Genomic DNA, 16,321 nt, shown 5'->3' on the forward strand with positions numbered 1-16,321 from the left:
ACCTGTGTGAAATTGTTCTGAAAAGTTTTTATAGAATATCATGTCAATTTAAAATCTGCAAATATTTTTTATTTTATCAAATGATTGTTTGATCAAGTTTATTTCTTTTCTGTTTACCTTAGAACTAAAATTGATAAACAAAACTATTTTCCAAAAATTTTCCCTATATCTAATTTGTTTTTGCTAGCTCGCTGAAGTTGTATTAACATTACATAGAATGCTTATACTTCTTTATTTTTTTATTTTTATTTTTGGCATTTATTTTCCTTATCTCTAGATTCCGTTGATGGTGCTGTTGGGATTTTAGTTCATATATGGCTTTTTCCGGTTATCGTCCTCATCTCTATCTTGAGTCCTCGAAGGTGACCTTATCCTGGCAGAGGCTATAAAAGATTCACCAGGCACTGGCATGAAGAAAGAGTCTTTGTAAATGGACACTGAAAAAAACAAACTACCAAAGATTCCTCCACTGACTACTGACTCAAAAATAAAATAATAAAAACAAATTTTTTTAAGCACTGGGGATAAAAAGACATCATGGAAGTATAACTTATTCCAAACTACATATAAATGATAATCTTGACCTGAGTAGAAAAGAGACCTTCAGGTGCTTTTGTGGCTAAAAAGATTACAGCATCATCTGGTTGAACTCTGGAGAAAAAAAAAAAAAGAAAGAAAGAAAAAGAAAAGAAAGAAAGAAAGAAAGAAAAAGCGCTATAGAAATCCTCCTCAAAGCACAAAGTCATGGCTGGTTTTGTTTCAAATGAATAGTTTGCTTGTTACCATGGAAACCTAATGGCCTGCCAACAAAAACCTCACTGTAAACAGGGTATGTGAAGAGCTGGCATTTATTTTCCTTTCAAGAAGGTTTTACGTATAGAATTAAATAAATGTAGGCCCTTTTACCTTTGGCTGTTACCCTTCCTTGAAAATAACCCGAACTCAGAATTATTTAAAGCATTCATGTTCCTTCCCACCTTATCCCCACCCACTTTAATTACTATTATTTTTTTCCCTCCCATGGCTAAGCTAGATAACTGTATGCTGTCTCTTTTTGCATGCACTACTATCCAGGACGGTAAACCTGGGCTTACATATTACACAGGCTTATCGGAGTTTGCTTGCGGCCACTTGAACACCCAAACTACGTCATCTGTTCCAATGAAGAAACCAAACCACCATCTTTTATAAATTGCCATGGAAACCAAGTGCCTTCAATGAAACAAGCCTGAATAATTTTCAACTCAGAAGCTTGCACTGCTAAGAGTGGTTTGTGTAAAACTATTTTGTAAACAAACTACAGAGCCTAAATGTGCAAATTACAGGCAAGACCACAAAGCCGCTTCTGAAGAAGAAAGGACCGAAGCTGCTGCGTAAGCCCATGCAGACAAGATATGTGTTGTTTAACCTCCTAGACAGCCATGGCCTTTCGGCTTATTGTCCATTCGAGAATAACTTCCACTGAGACCAGACATGGGAGCAACACGGTTTTCTTCCAGGTTATTAAATGGGTCAACCAGAGCAAAAGGTTGTTCAGATAATACTTAGCGCAGAAGGTGGTACAATACAAAAGAGATTTTTTTTTTTTTTTTTTTTTTTTACTCTAACCTCCATTTGAAATGAAATTGGCCCTAGCTTTAGAGGGAACAAGAAAATGTTTGTGAATGCAGTGCATACAAACTCTACAGCGGAACTGGGCCTGAAAAATCTGGCTTTATTCTAAACACTGAGGGTAATATGCCTCTGCCCTTTAGTCAGACTCTGTGCAAATTGTGAAATATTATTTTATTATTTTACCAAGATTAAAAAAAAAAAAAAAAACACTTTTACAAAAAAACAAAAACCTGTAAAAATGATTTTGAGCTACCTGAGGACAAATCATACCTTGAACCAGCCAGTTTTCCAATGCATTGTAAATTTCACTTAAACCTGTTGGTTACAAAAATTTGAAGATCTTTTTCCTTAAATTATCTCAGCTTTTAACTTCATTTAAAAACACTTTTGTCTAAAGAAGAATATTATTATTATATGTTCTTTCAACACCCCAGGATTAAAAAAAAAAAACTGATTATGCAAATAATTGGGATATAAGTATTAAATTATAACATTTGCAAATATCAATATAAAAAGCACAACAAAATGTAGTGGAAAAATGACAAAGCTTGATTTTTTAAAAAAAACAATCTGTAGAAATGTTTGTGCAAATTCAGTAATTCAACTTAAAATATAATTTTACAGCTATGTTCAATAAAGCCTCTTTCCAGGTAAGGTCTGATGAGCGGTATGTGTGTTTGTTGAGCAATGTTCACTGATCACTAAAATGAGATTAGTTTTACAGTTTACAGGTTATGTTACCATGGGATAAATTCTCAGTGCTGCACACACCTTAATGTCTGCAGGGAGAAATTTTAATAGGAAATCCCTGAGCATTCGCCTATATTTATAATACATCAAAAAGAAAAGTTTTAAATCATTATAGATAAAATATGAAACAAATGTGAACTTGGAAATTAATGTATTTTGTCATCATTCAGAAGGGGGCCCATCAGAAGATTTATGTAGCTAGTGACTATACTGACCTAAACCAAATCCTTTCATTTTAACCAAGGCCTTTAAACAGAATAGCAAATGAGTTTTATAACTTATTTGAATGAATTAGGCATATTGAAATTTTTTCAAAAATTCCATGTCACCTATTTTTTGCTTTGTTTCATTTTATATTTTGTCAAACCAAAGAAATTCAAGTAAACAATATTTGGGGCATTTAGGTTAATATTTGAAAAATCTATCTTCACTCTGACTTCCATTTTATAGCAACTAAACACTTCTCCTCTCTAACCCCTATTAGATTATTTGTCACCCTTTTTTCCTGCACTCACATTGCCAATAATATCAATAAAGATATTTTAGATCTAAACAGAGGCTTAACTTATTTTTTTTCAATTATCCTTAAGTTGATTTGAGTGAAACTTTGCCAAAAAGAAAAAAAGATTTAAAGGAAATGAAACCCTAAATTTAGAATATTTGAATATATATGTGTCTTTTCCAAGAATCAGATTTTCTTTTCCTTTAAGTAATCCTGCACCATTAAAGTGCTATGAGTGAAAGTTTTGATTAGGCTATTAAGTATTTATAAAATATTAAAATCTTTTTTAAACTCATACAGTAAGAATACACAAACTTCAGAAGTTCACGAGAACTGGCTGGTACTTCAAAATTAATTTTGATTATTTTTTTAAGAAATTGCAGGTGATTGTGAAGAACAAATGGGCAATCAGAACTGCAAAGCAACCAGATTTATTGGGTTAATAATAAAGTGAAATGTACATCTCAAATGAGTTCTGGAACATTTATATAAAGCAGCAAACTTAGAATCAGTGTTGTATCAATTCAGATCACATGTTTGGTTGCTTTCATTGAAAGTAAATGGATAAAAGTGAAGAAAATTTTTAAAGGTTGGGATAAATGAAATGTAAATTGTATCAAGTAGCCTCTTCTTTAATTCTAGTTATAATAATGAAAACACCTATGTAGCAACTGCCTTCCTTTTCCTGATATATTTTGTATTTATTATAAGTTGGACTTACCAACATATGCCCCTTTTCTATTTTAACAACATATTTAAAGTATAATCAATGCCAAATTTGTTTGTTTTCTTGTTATTTTATAGGAAATCATCAGGCAAAGGAGCATGTAATTTTCTGTGAGAAAGAAAAATTCCATGTAATCTCCTATTACCAGAGATTGATACCAATTAATTAGGAGAATTACCCAGTTTCATTAGTTCAAAGATACTTGTTACTCTGTTTTAACATCTCTACAATTGGGCCTATTTTAATTGCAATTGGCAGCTCTTCTGTGTAGTGATTTATAAATAAGTTTCAGAACTGATGTCATCTTAGGATGAAATTCATTTAAGTTTCCAGACAAGGCACTAAAGTGTAATGTTATTACTTTTCACCAAACCCAACAATGAGAAAAAGATTATCCAATCTTATTTTAGATTTGAATATAAATGCTCATTAACTTCACAGTATTTTATAACGGTATATTTATTTTGTTTTGTTTTGTTTTTTCAAAAACCTGAGTCCTAGGTATTTTATAGACATAAGCAACCTTGCTTTCTCTCTCTCTTTTCCTTTTCTTTCTTTTTTCTTAATACCTATTTTTAGTTCCATCTCAAATAGCAATATGCTCTGTATCCCTGGTTTAAAATGTTTCCTGGTTTCAATCACATGATTCAGTCATAACCTACAGTATTTAGTAGGTCAGAAATTTGACCTACAATTAAATTTTCTTTAAGAGAATTGAAAGATGCATGGTACACCACAATGTCATGCAATTGACTTTGAAACTAATGGTATTTCATGTCACATACATCACAGAATTGACCTTGGCATGGCAATGAATTAGAATATTCAGAAGTAGAACCCAGCTAGTTGGTTATATCATGTAATAAATAGCAAAAATAATCCCATTCTTTACTTTCCTATTTTAAAATATGATGAAATACAGATTACAACTGTACTAACTTTTCACCAAACATGCATTTTTATTTTAAAGACTTTATAATAAACTTATCTGTTAATAAAATGTGTAATTTGAAGAACAATTAATTCATTTAGTTCTGTACTTAAGACTGATGAAACTGACTGTGGCATTTTTCATGATCTATTTTTGTGTGTTTTATTAATGATTTGAAAGATGGTGACAGATTAATCTGAATTTCATAAGACTGATTTCAAAGGATTCCTTTGAATACATGTTCTTTAGTACAATTTTTTTTTAATGTGCCTTTCAAAGATCAGGACCACTCAACAGACATGTAGATTAGAAAAACTTTACAACCCCAAATACATTTTCTTCCTGGTTGATGAATATTTCTTACAAATTGCTACATCTGTCTCAACAAGACAAAAGGTATACTCTTTTTGCAACTGGGGAGTTGATGTCAATGAGAAGTTATTGCATTTTCTATGAAAACAATAAAATCATAGGATTCAATCCCCAAGTTATTTCCTTTCCTCTAATGTTCCCTTTGTGGCTAATCAGTTAGTTTTCTTAGTGCTTATTTTTAAAAAGCAATATTTAGCATTTTCTATGACTTTGGAGAGAAAAGCTACCACAAAATGATCAGAATTTGTTTTCAAATCTATTATAAAAGTTCTTTGCTGAATATCCATAGTATGTTTAAGTAAACATGTGTTGTTATTACAAAAAAAAACTTATTAAAGACTTGAAATTTTAATCTGAAGTATGTCGATGCAAGATAAATATATATTCACATCTGTTTAGAAACAGAAGTGAGAAAGAGATTAACTATTCCATATTTGTATATGGATTACTTTATTTATATATATTAAGTTAAATCTTAATAAATTATTAGTAGTGAATGTACTACCCTGAACCCATGTTGAGTACATTGAAATTAAAAAACTGGAATTCAAAATTTGGAGTAGGGCAGAGGTTAGACTCTGGGTAGAAATTAAAGTAGTTTTTTACAAGTGACTGTTTAGAACTGATTGAATTCAATTTCAATTATACTAATTTTCCATGGGTTGAACTGAAATGTATTCCTATTTTTCAATAAAATTATGGGAAATTCTATAAAATAGGGATTATCTTGTTAGTTTCAGTTTGTTTTTCTAAGGCTTTTAATTGTTGTCCTGGATTTCCAGGATATCATTTTTATTTTTTGAGTCTCACCAATATATTCAAATGTATAGTTTAATCCAACATATATTGTGTTAAATTTATATAGAACATTAGTTACACTTGAAATCTGAAAGTTCAAATGAAACCTAATTTTCCTTTTGCTATATAGTTCAGATAGCTGTATGTTATTTTCCCTTGCATTTTTTTTCAATAAATAAAATTATATTAAATACTCTGCTAGTGTTTTGGGGAAATTTCTGCTGTCAATAAGCAATTAAGTTAGAAACAAAAAGATATTTAGAATGCCAATTATATTTGAAATTTAAAATGAAAATGCCATCATTTCTCTCAGTATTAAGAAGCTTTTATCTACTCAACACTGCAGGGAGCACAATTAGCCCATTAAGAATGCGTTGATTTTTACATCCTTTGTGAGATATCATTTATAAGATTGTATTAAACGAGGCATTAAAATCTTCCTGAATTAATGTTATTTAAAAATTATGACTCAGTTTAGTAACTCTGGACTTCTGCATGATATGTAAAATAATTGAAGTTTGATGGTGCTAATGTTATTCAGGAAGATAGTTCAAATCACATATTTCATAGGGACACTAAACTAAATTTGAGTCTTCTGAGGGGATCAAATAGCATTGCATGACACTGAGGTCTATGAATCAAAGTGTGAATGGATACTAAAATTAACTTGCTCATCCTCTTTTCCCTACTGCATATTTAGCTTACATTTTACTTTATCTTTACTATTATAGCTCTAAATAAATCAATGAAGTTTTGGAAATGCAGATACAATTAACATTAACAGGTCCATTAACTATGTTTGAAAAGAAACCTCATATGCCATTTTAGTTTAATATCAAATTGAGAAACTTATCAATATTTTATTCCTTATAGTACTTAGAAAGTATTCTTTAGTAACCTGCATATGTGCTTTCAAAATGAAATTGTCATCTCCTCCAGGCAAGGGTGTGTCTACTGTATCTTCAATAGTCTTTATAAGACTCAGGTAAGTTGTAAATCTAGGTTCTGTGGAGAACACACAGTGAACTATTACTGAACTAATCCATGACTTAGAGCCATATTGAGAACAGAACTTATTCGATGAGCCTAGGAAATTTGCAAAACTTTCCTCTTCCATTTATAAAATCAATGATATTTTGTAGACAGAAGATATTTCCTGTGTACTCAGAAAAGTAGAAACTAATCCAACTGATCCAACAGTTTAAATGTTTGTAACAGTCTTCTGGCCCTTCTTAGTTTAATGAAAAATTACTATATTTGTTAATAAAAGAGTAAATATGTCCAATGTCTTTTCAAGCAAAATTATTATGTGGTTAAACTAAAGAAAATTAGACTAATTCTGTATGCTTGTTGTTAGATGCCAGAATTGCACATAAGAATAATGTTTTATAGGCTCTTTTCTTTCAACTACAATGTATAAATAATAGAAAGTTAAATTTATTTTTGCTTTTTTGAGGTCATATGAACTCTAAATTTAAAGTCAGCCATTTCCAGAGTTTGTTGCAGTATATATTTGTTGACATCTAATCAACTAAATTTGAAATAGAGAATACATAGACATGCAAATCTTTTTAAGAATTCTATAAAAAAATTGAATTGTAAAACAATTATAAAAATAAGAAGACATTTAGTTCCAGGTAATATTTTAGGTATCAAAACATGAATGAAACAAATGGAACAAAACTAATGAGAAACAAGTTATTTTTCAAAATTAGAAAAAGTACCAAACAAAGATGACTATTAATTTTTGTTATTTTGTTTCTACTTTTAATTGTGTGTCTTGGCTCCTGAAATTAACAATACTCAACATGCCAATAAACTCAAAAGAGCAGTACAGTGCTAACATGTGCTAGTAAATTAAAAAATAAGTAGTACTTATTTTTGTTTATAAAAAAAATGCAAACTACTTATTTTTGTTTACTATAATATTTTAGTGAAATAAACATGAATATTTCCTTCTCCATTGATTTAGGCTTTGACACTATGATGTACAAGATTAGGGTTATATTCTGTGTGCATCCAGATGGTCTTTACAATTCAGGGGTGTGTGAGGTTACTAAAAGGTCACCTATTCTGGGGGCCTGAAATTCCTCAACTCATCTGTCCATTTTGTCATGCTTATCATTGCTTTCTTCGTTTAACGATTCAAGTTACAAATACTCCCATACGATAAACACATTTGTTCCTAATATTTTGGTGTAACAGTTATCCCCTCACACTCTACAAACATCTATAAAAATAGGCTGAGAAAGTCCTGGACTTACCGATAAGGGATAAGGAAGAATAAGAAGCAACATGCAAAGAGAAAAAGAGAAGTAATTTCAAAGACTGTAGTTATTTCTTACATTTCCTGAGTACAAGGTCAGATTACATGTCCAATACAGAAAATGTACATGAGAAATGAGAAGGAAGGTCAAAGTGTCTGTTATATGCAAAGCACAAACAACAGATAGGTAAAGCTTGTAGAACAGAAACATAAACAATGAGGCCCAGAGAGGGCTTGAATAGATGTGGATAATGCATTTCACAATAAAACTAGTGAAACTAGAGTGTTCATATGGGTAGAAGGTAGAGGAAAAGAAATTTCATAATCAAATGCACTTGAGATGCATAATTTTGAAAAATGAAAATGAAGTCTTTAAATCAAGTAAGTTTGAAAATGAATTGCAAAAAAAAACATATTTGCAAATATTCAACACATGCTCCCCTTGCTTTCTCTTCTTTTCAGTGACTGTAGCTATAGCTTAGTTTCTCTGTCCACCTTCTTCCTGTGTTATGTGAATTCACAGCATGTAAGTCGAATCTAGAATAAATTTTCCTTTAAGATTTACTTCAGCGAGCAAGTTCTTTATCTCAAATTGCCCGATCACACTTTTACTCCATCACATTCTTATTATACAATTTTAATCAACTTATTTCATATCTCTACAACTCAACTTTGTCTCCTGTAAAATAGGGATGATAGCAACAGTAATGATGTGGTATTTCCTAGGATTGGTGGGAGGCTCAAATGACACAATCTGTGTAAAACATTTAAATGGTTTCCTAGAAAATAGTATTAACGGGCATCAACTTGTTCTTGATATATATACTATTCTTAGAGGAAAAAAGAGTAGTAGTAGTCATATTGTCTATTACACTGCACATGTGCCAAGAAACAAGCATTTTCATGTTATTTCCACTTTCTCCAGTTGTCTTGCTTCAAGAACATGCTTGAACACACATTCATACAGGTGTGTGGTTTATGTAAATGCTTAGCATTTTCAGACTGTTTTCAAATACATCATCTCATCTGTTCTAATTCCCAGTGATTGCGGATTTACTTGAAGCACATATGAACGCAGGTATGGTGGATGACTTTTGGTCCGTGGCATGTAGTTGACACCCTAGCACATGTGATGCAGGACTAAGAAGAAGAGTTTTTAATAAACAAGGTTTTATATTTTTTATCCAATGAAATTCCACATTTCAGCAAAACTAAAGATTATTTTATGTACCACTGAAAATAAATATATATATTTATATATATTTATGTGCTACATATATACATGTATATATATACATAAATTATGATTTCAAGATTCTACCAGTTATCAGAGGAAGTCCTATTTCAGAGATGTTAATGCAATATGGCATCATTTATAGTTATACCAGCTATTTCATTTGAACCTAACAGGAAACCTTCTTTTTATATAGGAATGCAGGTTGAACTCAGATATTTATGTTAATCATAAACTCCTAGGATAGCTGTTAAAAACTTATTCCATGGTCTTGGAATCAGACTTTTAATTCAATAGATTTGGGCAGAGGGAGAGGAACTATACATGAAGGTGTAGTTTTAAATAAGTGGTTAATATAATGGCAATATGTATGATCCCAAACCTCTAAGCCACCTCAATTTGATAAACATCAGTGTAATGGGAAGAACATCTTTTCAAATCCTTATTTTACCCCTAGTAGCTGTGTGACTTTGATTGTTTGAAACCTCTGTGCCTTAGTGCCCCCTACAGGCAATGTAAAGGAGTCTGAGCTACACTGTCTGGGGTGTTCCCTATATGTCTCCCTCAGATTCTTTATTTATAAGATGGAATAGTATGTATTTTAATTAATAACCTGACAAAGTACTGAGAATATTACTAGCATATAAAAAACACTCTGTGTTTGCTCACCTGTGAAAATAGAAAAGTACACAGCTCATAAGGGCATGATGATTAAATGCAAGTATTACTTATCAAGTATTTAGCAAAGAGAGAGTGTGCATTTTAAAAATATTGACTTAGTAAAATAACATCTTGAATACCTTCAAAAATTATTTTGATGTACAACCCCTATTTCCTTTTCTTTGTTTTATCTTGAAGCTGGACAAGGAAGACTTTTTCGTAATACTTTAATGATCCCAAATTTTAGTGTTCTTAGTTACCAAACAAGAATCATATTGGCCCCTAAATGAAGTAAGTCGTCTGATATCAATATAAATTACTTTTGGATAATCATGCTTATTTCAGAATTTGTTAAAAAAAAATTAGGATAAGGTCAAGTTTGTAGTTCTTCAAATTTTAACCATTTATATGAACAAATGTACTTATAGTCCAGATAGTAGTGTTTTGTTTTCTAAAAATTAAACTTTATTTTTGACATAATTAGGTTCACATGCAGTTGTGTAAGAGATAATACAGAGATCCCCTGTGCACTTGCCCACTTTTCCACAATGATATTTTTAAAGACTCTAGTATAATATCATAACCATATTCCTGACATTGATATAATCCACTGATATTGTTATCTGATTTTATTTGTACTGGTTCAAATGTTTGTCTCTTATTCCACCCATTTTTATCATGTCTGTAGTTTTATACACCTACTGCCACAGTTCAATCTCAAGGGTTTCTTCTTTGTTGGCTTTTTATAATACATTACCTTCCCTGCAACTCATCCTATACTCCCAGCAACAATTAATCTGCTCATTTCTACAATGCTGTCATTCAAGAATGACACTGAATACTGCATACATTGCTTTTTAAAATCAGTGTAATTCCCTGGAGATTCATCCCAGTCGGGGTATGTAGCAATACTTTGTACCTATCTGTTGTTGAGTTGAGTTGCATGGCAAGAATGAACTCCATTTGTGCAGCCATTCTCTCACTATAAGGCCTTTGAGCTGTTTCCCACATGGAGCTATTCCAAATAAACCTGCTCTACTCCTTCATGTACATCTTGTCATGTGAACAGAGGTCTCCACTTCTGCAAAACAAATGTCCAGAAGTGCAAGTGCTGAATGGTATAGTAGTGGCATGTTTATATAAGAAGCTGCTGAATGATTTTCTGGACTGGGTCTACCATTGTACAATCCTATCAGCAATAACGAGTGATCCAATTCTCTACATTCTCATGAACACTTGTGGTCATTATTTTTATTGTATTAATAAATGTAAGGTGGTTATTACTTTTCTTACGGGTTTTAGTGATATTTTATTGTGGTTCTTGTATTTTAGTAAAGGCTGATAAAGTAGAACTTGATCTTATTTGCCACCTGATAATCCTTTTCTGTGAATTGTCTAGCTATGTCTTTTGACAGTTTTCTAGTTATACTTTTACAACAACAACAACAACAACAGCAACAAAACAAAAACACTGTTGGGCTTTGAGAGCTATTTTTGTTCACATTTTTATTGGTAATTATAGTTGTGCATATTGATGGGATTTGTTGTTTCACATTTATACATGCTCACAATATAACAATATAATTCAGCCAACATCATTCCTCAGCACTTCCCCCTTCTTCTCTGCCTCCTACTCCTTGGTCCCTTTCCTCTACTGATCTCTCTCATTTTTTGTTTTCGATTTTCCTCCCTAGCTTCAGCATATGAGAGAAAACATAGGACTCTCAACATTCTGAGTTTGACTTTTTTCACTTAACATGATGGTCTCTCATTTTCCTGCAAATTCCATAATTTCACTTTTCTTTATGACTTAATAAAACTTCTTTGTGTAAGTATGACCCATTTTACTTGTTCATTCATCTGTTGAGGAACACCTAGGTTAGTTCCAAGTTTGCCTGTTGTGAATTGTGCTGTTATAAACATGAATATGCATGTATTTCTATAGTAAGATGACTTCCACATTGAGGCCCTTTATTAGATAAGTGGCATTCAAAAATTTTTATTCCAGCGCGTATTTGTCTTGTCATTTTCTTCACATGGTATCTTGCAAAGAAAGTGTTTTCCGTTTTGATGAAGTTCAATTTATTATGTTTTCTTTTGGGGGGATTTCACTTTGGGTGGGGTTCACTTTTGGGGTAAAGTCGAAGAATGCTTTGTCTAAGCTAAGAAACTGAGTGTTTTCTCCCTGTTGTTGTTTAAACTCAAGGTTATTCTTAAGCTGGAAAATCACACAAATGTGGCAGTCTTGCTGTAGTGTTAGACACATTTATTTTAATTCAAAATGATGAAATTTTCTTATAGCAATAATTGAAGATATAGAATAATGAAACAAGTACGGCTAACAATGCATTTTGATCTTAAATCTAAACTTAGAATGTAGCATTTAGATTTAATTACAGGATATTATCTGTCTATTCCATAAAAAAAATTCATATAAGCAGAAAAAAAAAATTGCCTATCTTTTTCCCAAAACACATCCAAAGAATAGCCTTTAACTTTTAAAATTACTATTTAATTTCACTTATAGGAACTATGTAATGGAAATGCTCAGACAGCCATGCCAATAATTATGTATGGGGACTTTGAGTTAGTTTACAATGGTGGGAACCCTGGAAACCATCCAAGTGTCCATCAGGAAGAGGAAGTTAAAGCAGTGTTGTGCTCATCCTATGTCTACTCTAGCTTCCACAGCTTAGCACTTTTTGAAGAAAGTCACTCGATAAGACATTTGTTCAGGAGCCAGGGCCTGTCCATGGTTGTAGTTCAAAACTGCTAGAAATTTACCACCACCACAAGCAGACACTTTGCCACCAGGCTGTCCTGACTCCTAGCCCTCAACCAATGGCCCAGTTTTCTAGCCCATAAGAATTACTCTGAGGAACCTGCCTAAAGACTCCCAGAGTTTTCCAGTGGGACCCAACTGTTACCCACATTGGTCCCCGAATTAAGAGCAATATTTTATTGGTTGTCTTAACTTCCTTTCTTACTTCCTCACATCCCCACTAGAATTTCCTGGAATTACCATTCAGGTTAAGTACTACCTCGAAGCCTCTGACTCAAAGATTGCTTCGAGAAAGCCAAGCTAAGGCAGTGAGTGGTTCATCTATAGAGAAGAGAGAATGTGTTTTGAAATAGGCTGGGTCTGTTACACTAACTTAAAATGTGTTCATTAAATATTTTTGATTAAGAAACACATGACATTAGATATCATGCATTTATAAAGATGTATACTTCAAACTACTAGCTTACTAATTTGTTTCCTGTTAAATTCCTGGATTTTTTGTTTGTTTGTTTACATTAAACATATGTTAATTTGGTAGTATGAGAAAAAACTGGAGAGAGAAAAAGAAGGAAGGAAATGGCTTAGTATAATGATAGGTCTTTTTACAGATTTTTTTTTTTTATTTAATAGTGATTTGTTTCTGGATTTGGGTGGCCTAGAAAACATAGCCCTAGGCATTCTATAAGAAGGCATAATACAGTCGGGGAAAGTTCATGTTTGCTTGGCCGGGTCTTAGGGAGAAGCTGGGATGATGGAAACAGAATAAGACCAAGGGAAAATGTCAATCATGCACATTTGACAGAGGAAATCAAGTAATCTGAAGAGTCAAAATATATTCTGCTTAGTGAGGCAAATTAATTCAAAGTATACATTGGAAATATTAACTTTAAAAAAGAGAAAATTATGTTTGTAAATTAAAGACAAGGAAAATATGTATATTTAACAATGGGTAATAATGAAGAATTCACATGCCCAGAGAAATATGCAGAATATCTGCATTAGAAGATAATGAATATGTTCGTTAAAACATTTTTTCCCACTCCCATCACTTCCTCCCTCTACAATAATTATCCGTTAATCTTAATTATAGTTTCTCAATTGCATTTATTTGTTCTAGAAAATAGAAGTTTGCACATGAAGGCAATCTCCACCACAAAGTGTGTCTTTCTTTTCATCTTTCTACCCTGGATAGCTCTGCTGATTTGGTCGTGTGCTAATGAGGCCAGTGCTGTAGATTCAAACTCTATCCTAATCAGCTGTGCATAGATAGACAAACTCCATGGATACTCACTACTAGTCTCAGCAGGATATCTAAGCAATTCTTTTTATCTGTCAGAAATGGGACTAGGGTGACATAAAATCTAACAGTAGTTTTGATTTGCATTTCTCTAATTGCTAAAGATGTTGAACATTTTTCCATATATTTGTTGATCACAACATTAGATATTATATATTTATAAAAATATGTATACTTCAAACTGCTAGCTTACTAATTTGTTTCCTGTTAAATTCCTGGATTTGTTTTTTGTTTGTTTGTTTACATTTCTTCTGTGAGGTGTCTGTTCAATTCCTCAGCCCATTTATTGATTGGGTTATTGTTTTTTTTTGGGGGGGGGGTTGGTTTTTTGAGTTCTTTTTATATCCTGGAGGTTAATGCTGTACCTGAGGAGCATGTGGTAAAGATTTTCTCCCATTCTGTAGGCTCTCTCTTCATGTTATTGATTGTTTCTTTTGCTGAGAAGAAGCTTTTTAGTTTGAATCCATCCCACTTATTGATTTTTGATTTTACTTCTTGCACTTTAAGAGTCTTGTTAAGAAAGTCAGATCCCAAGCCAAAATTGTGAAGATCCAGGCCTACTTTTTCTTCTATTAGGCACAGGGTCTCTGGTCTAGTGCCTAAACTAGACTTTGAGTTGATTTTTGTGCAGGGTGGGAGATAGGAGTTTAATTTCATATTGTTACATGTGGATTTCTACTCTTTCGGCATCATTTATTGAATAGGCTACCTTTTCTCCAGTGAATGTTTTGGTTCCTTTATCTAGTGTGAGACGTGGATGCTAATTCACAAAAAGCGTGGGGCTAGGAAGAATAGAGTTACTTTAGGTAGAGGGGAGTGAAAGAAGGAAAGGGTAGGAAAGATAGTAGAATGAATCAGACATTATTGCTCTATGTACATATATAACTATATGAGTAGTGGAATTCTACATCACGTCCAACCAGAAGAATGAGAAATTGTACTCTATTATATATGACGTAACCAAGTGCATTTTACTGTTGCATATAACTAATTAAAACAAATAAAAAATTTTAAAAAAAGAAAAAGAAATAGGACTGGGAATAAATCCATGGTTTTCACTCTCACTATTGAATAAAAATTTCAGAACTTGTTTTTACACTGCTGTTTTAATACCTGCTGGGTCTCCAGTATTCCTTATGTCTAGAATGGCATGAACAGTGGGTAATGCATAAGTCAGAAACCTAGGAACCAACCATGATTCCTCCTCATTTTTCCTCCCTTCGAGTTTGTTATCATATATTATTGATTTTTATCTTTTGAATATATTTCTTCTTGCTTCCATCTCTAATGGCACTAGAGCAGACCAAGTTACCTTGAACTCTCACTGGGATACTGCAATAATCTCTCATTGTAAACCTCCATTTCTAATCCTGCAACCTTCAGTTTTCTTCATAGATAACTTATTTGATTATCTTTTAAAAAAATGTATTCTAATTTGTTTTATATGACATCAGAATGCATTGCAATTCATATTACACATAGAGAGCTCAATTTTTCATATCTCTGGTTGTACACGAAGTTAGAATCACACCATTCGTGTCTTCATACATGTTGATTCTCTTAATATATAAACATAAGCTTGCTATCTTTCTCGAAACCTTGTAATAGCTTACCATTGCTTGCCAGATAAAGAGCAAATTCTTAAAGTAGATAAAAAGCCTGCATTCTCTAGCTGCTCACTATTGCCACCTCATCTCCTCTATCTGCTGGGTTCCGTTACTCCTCAGTGCGTACCTTGCATTGCCTAGCATCAAGCTTACATGGAGGAGCAAGGCGTTATCCTACCACTCTCCTGCTCATGTTTCTTCAGAAACCAACCTTTTCTTCAGTTTCTCCAGTATGGATTCCATACACTCAGAATGCTGAGTCTACTTTCACTTTGTTTCAAGGGCCTATGCTCTCCTTCTCTTTGCCCAGTTCATACTGATCTCACCTTATATGTGTGTTCCTCTGGGAATCCTTTCTTCATTCTTTACACCAGATCAGTTTTTTTTTTTATTATATGCATCTCTACTTTCTCTTTGAACATTTTTCAAAAGTTTAACTGAATATTTTTGTGTTTTATTATTATGAGTTTCCCTTACAAAAATGGTGTAGGCTCCGAGAAAGCAAATCAGAGGAAATACATTGAAAGGAGAATCTCAAACACTTGTTAAGCAAAAATGAATGGCTATACACCCCCACTGTTGATTCCCCAAGAAGCCAAGTTCAAAGATTTCCCCCCAAATTCATTCTTTTAATGATTTTATTCCTTTTGATATTGCTTACCACACTTCTAATTTTGAAATTAAAAACATGGAGATATATCCATGTTTTATATATATATATATAACCTGAATATTTTGGGTACTGGCTTCTCCCGAGTATTTTGGGTACTGTCTATTGCCT

General features: G+C 32.5%; 1 protein-coding gene across 5 annotated transcripts in view; it reads left to right on the forward strand.

The window, feature by feature from the left end:
• Positions 1 to 8,524, forward strand: part of Mdga2 (MAM domain containing glycosylphosphatidylinositol anchor 2) — a 760,082-nt gene extending 751,558 nt beyond the window's left edge. For all 5 annotated transcript variants that reach the window (XM_005331744.3, XM_021730684.3, XM_078050175.1 and 2 more), the window contains one exon: positions 278 to 8,524. In XM_005331744.3, the coding sequence (XP_005331801.2) occupies positions 278 to 366 (89 nt within the window). In that variant the 3' untranslated portion in view covers positions 367 to 8,524. The remainder of the gene's footprint in view (positions 1 to 277) is intronic.
• The last annotated feature ends 7,797 nt before the right edge of the window (positions 8,525 to 16,321 follow it).

This window comes from Ictidomys tridecemlineatus, chromosome 5 (genome assembly GCF_052094955.1).
Source record: "Ictidomys tridecemlineatus isolate mIctTri1 chromosome 5, mIctTri1.hap1, whole genome shotgun sequence".
NCBI classification, from domain to species: Eukaryota; Metazoa; Chordata; class Mammalia; order Rodentia; family Sciuridae; genus Ictidomys; species Ictidomys tridecemlineatus.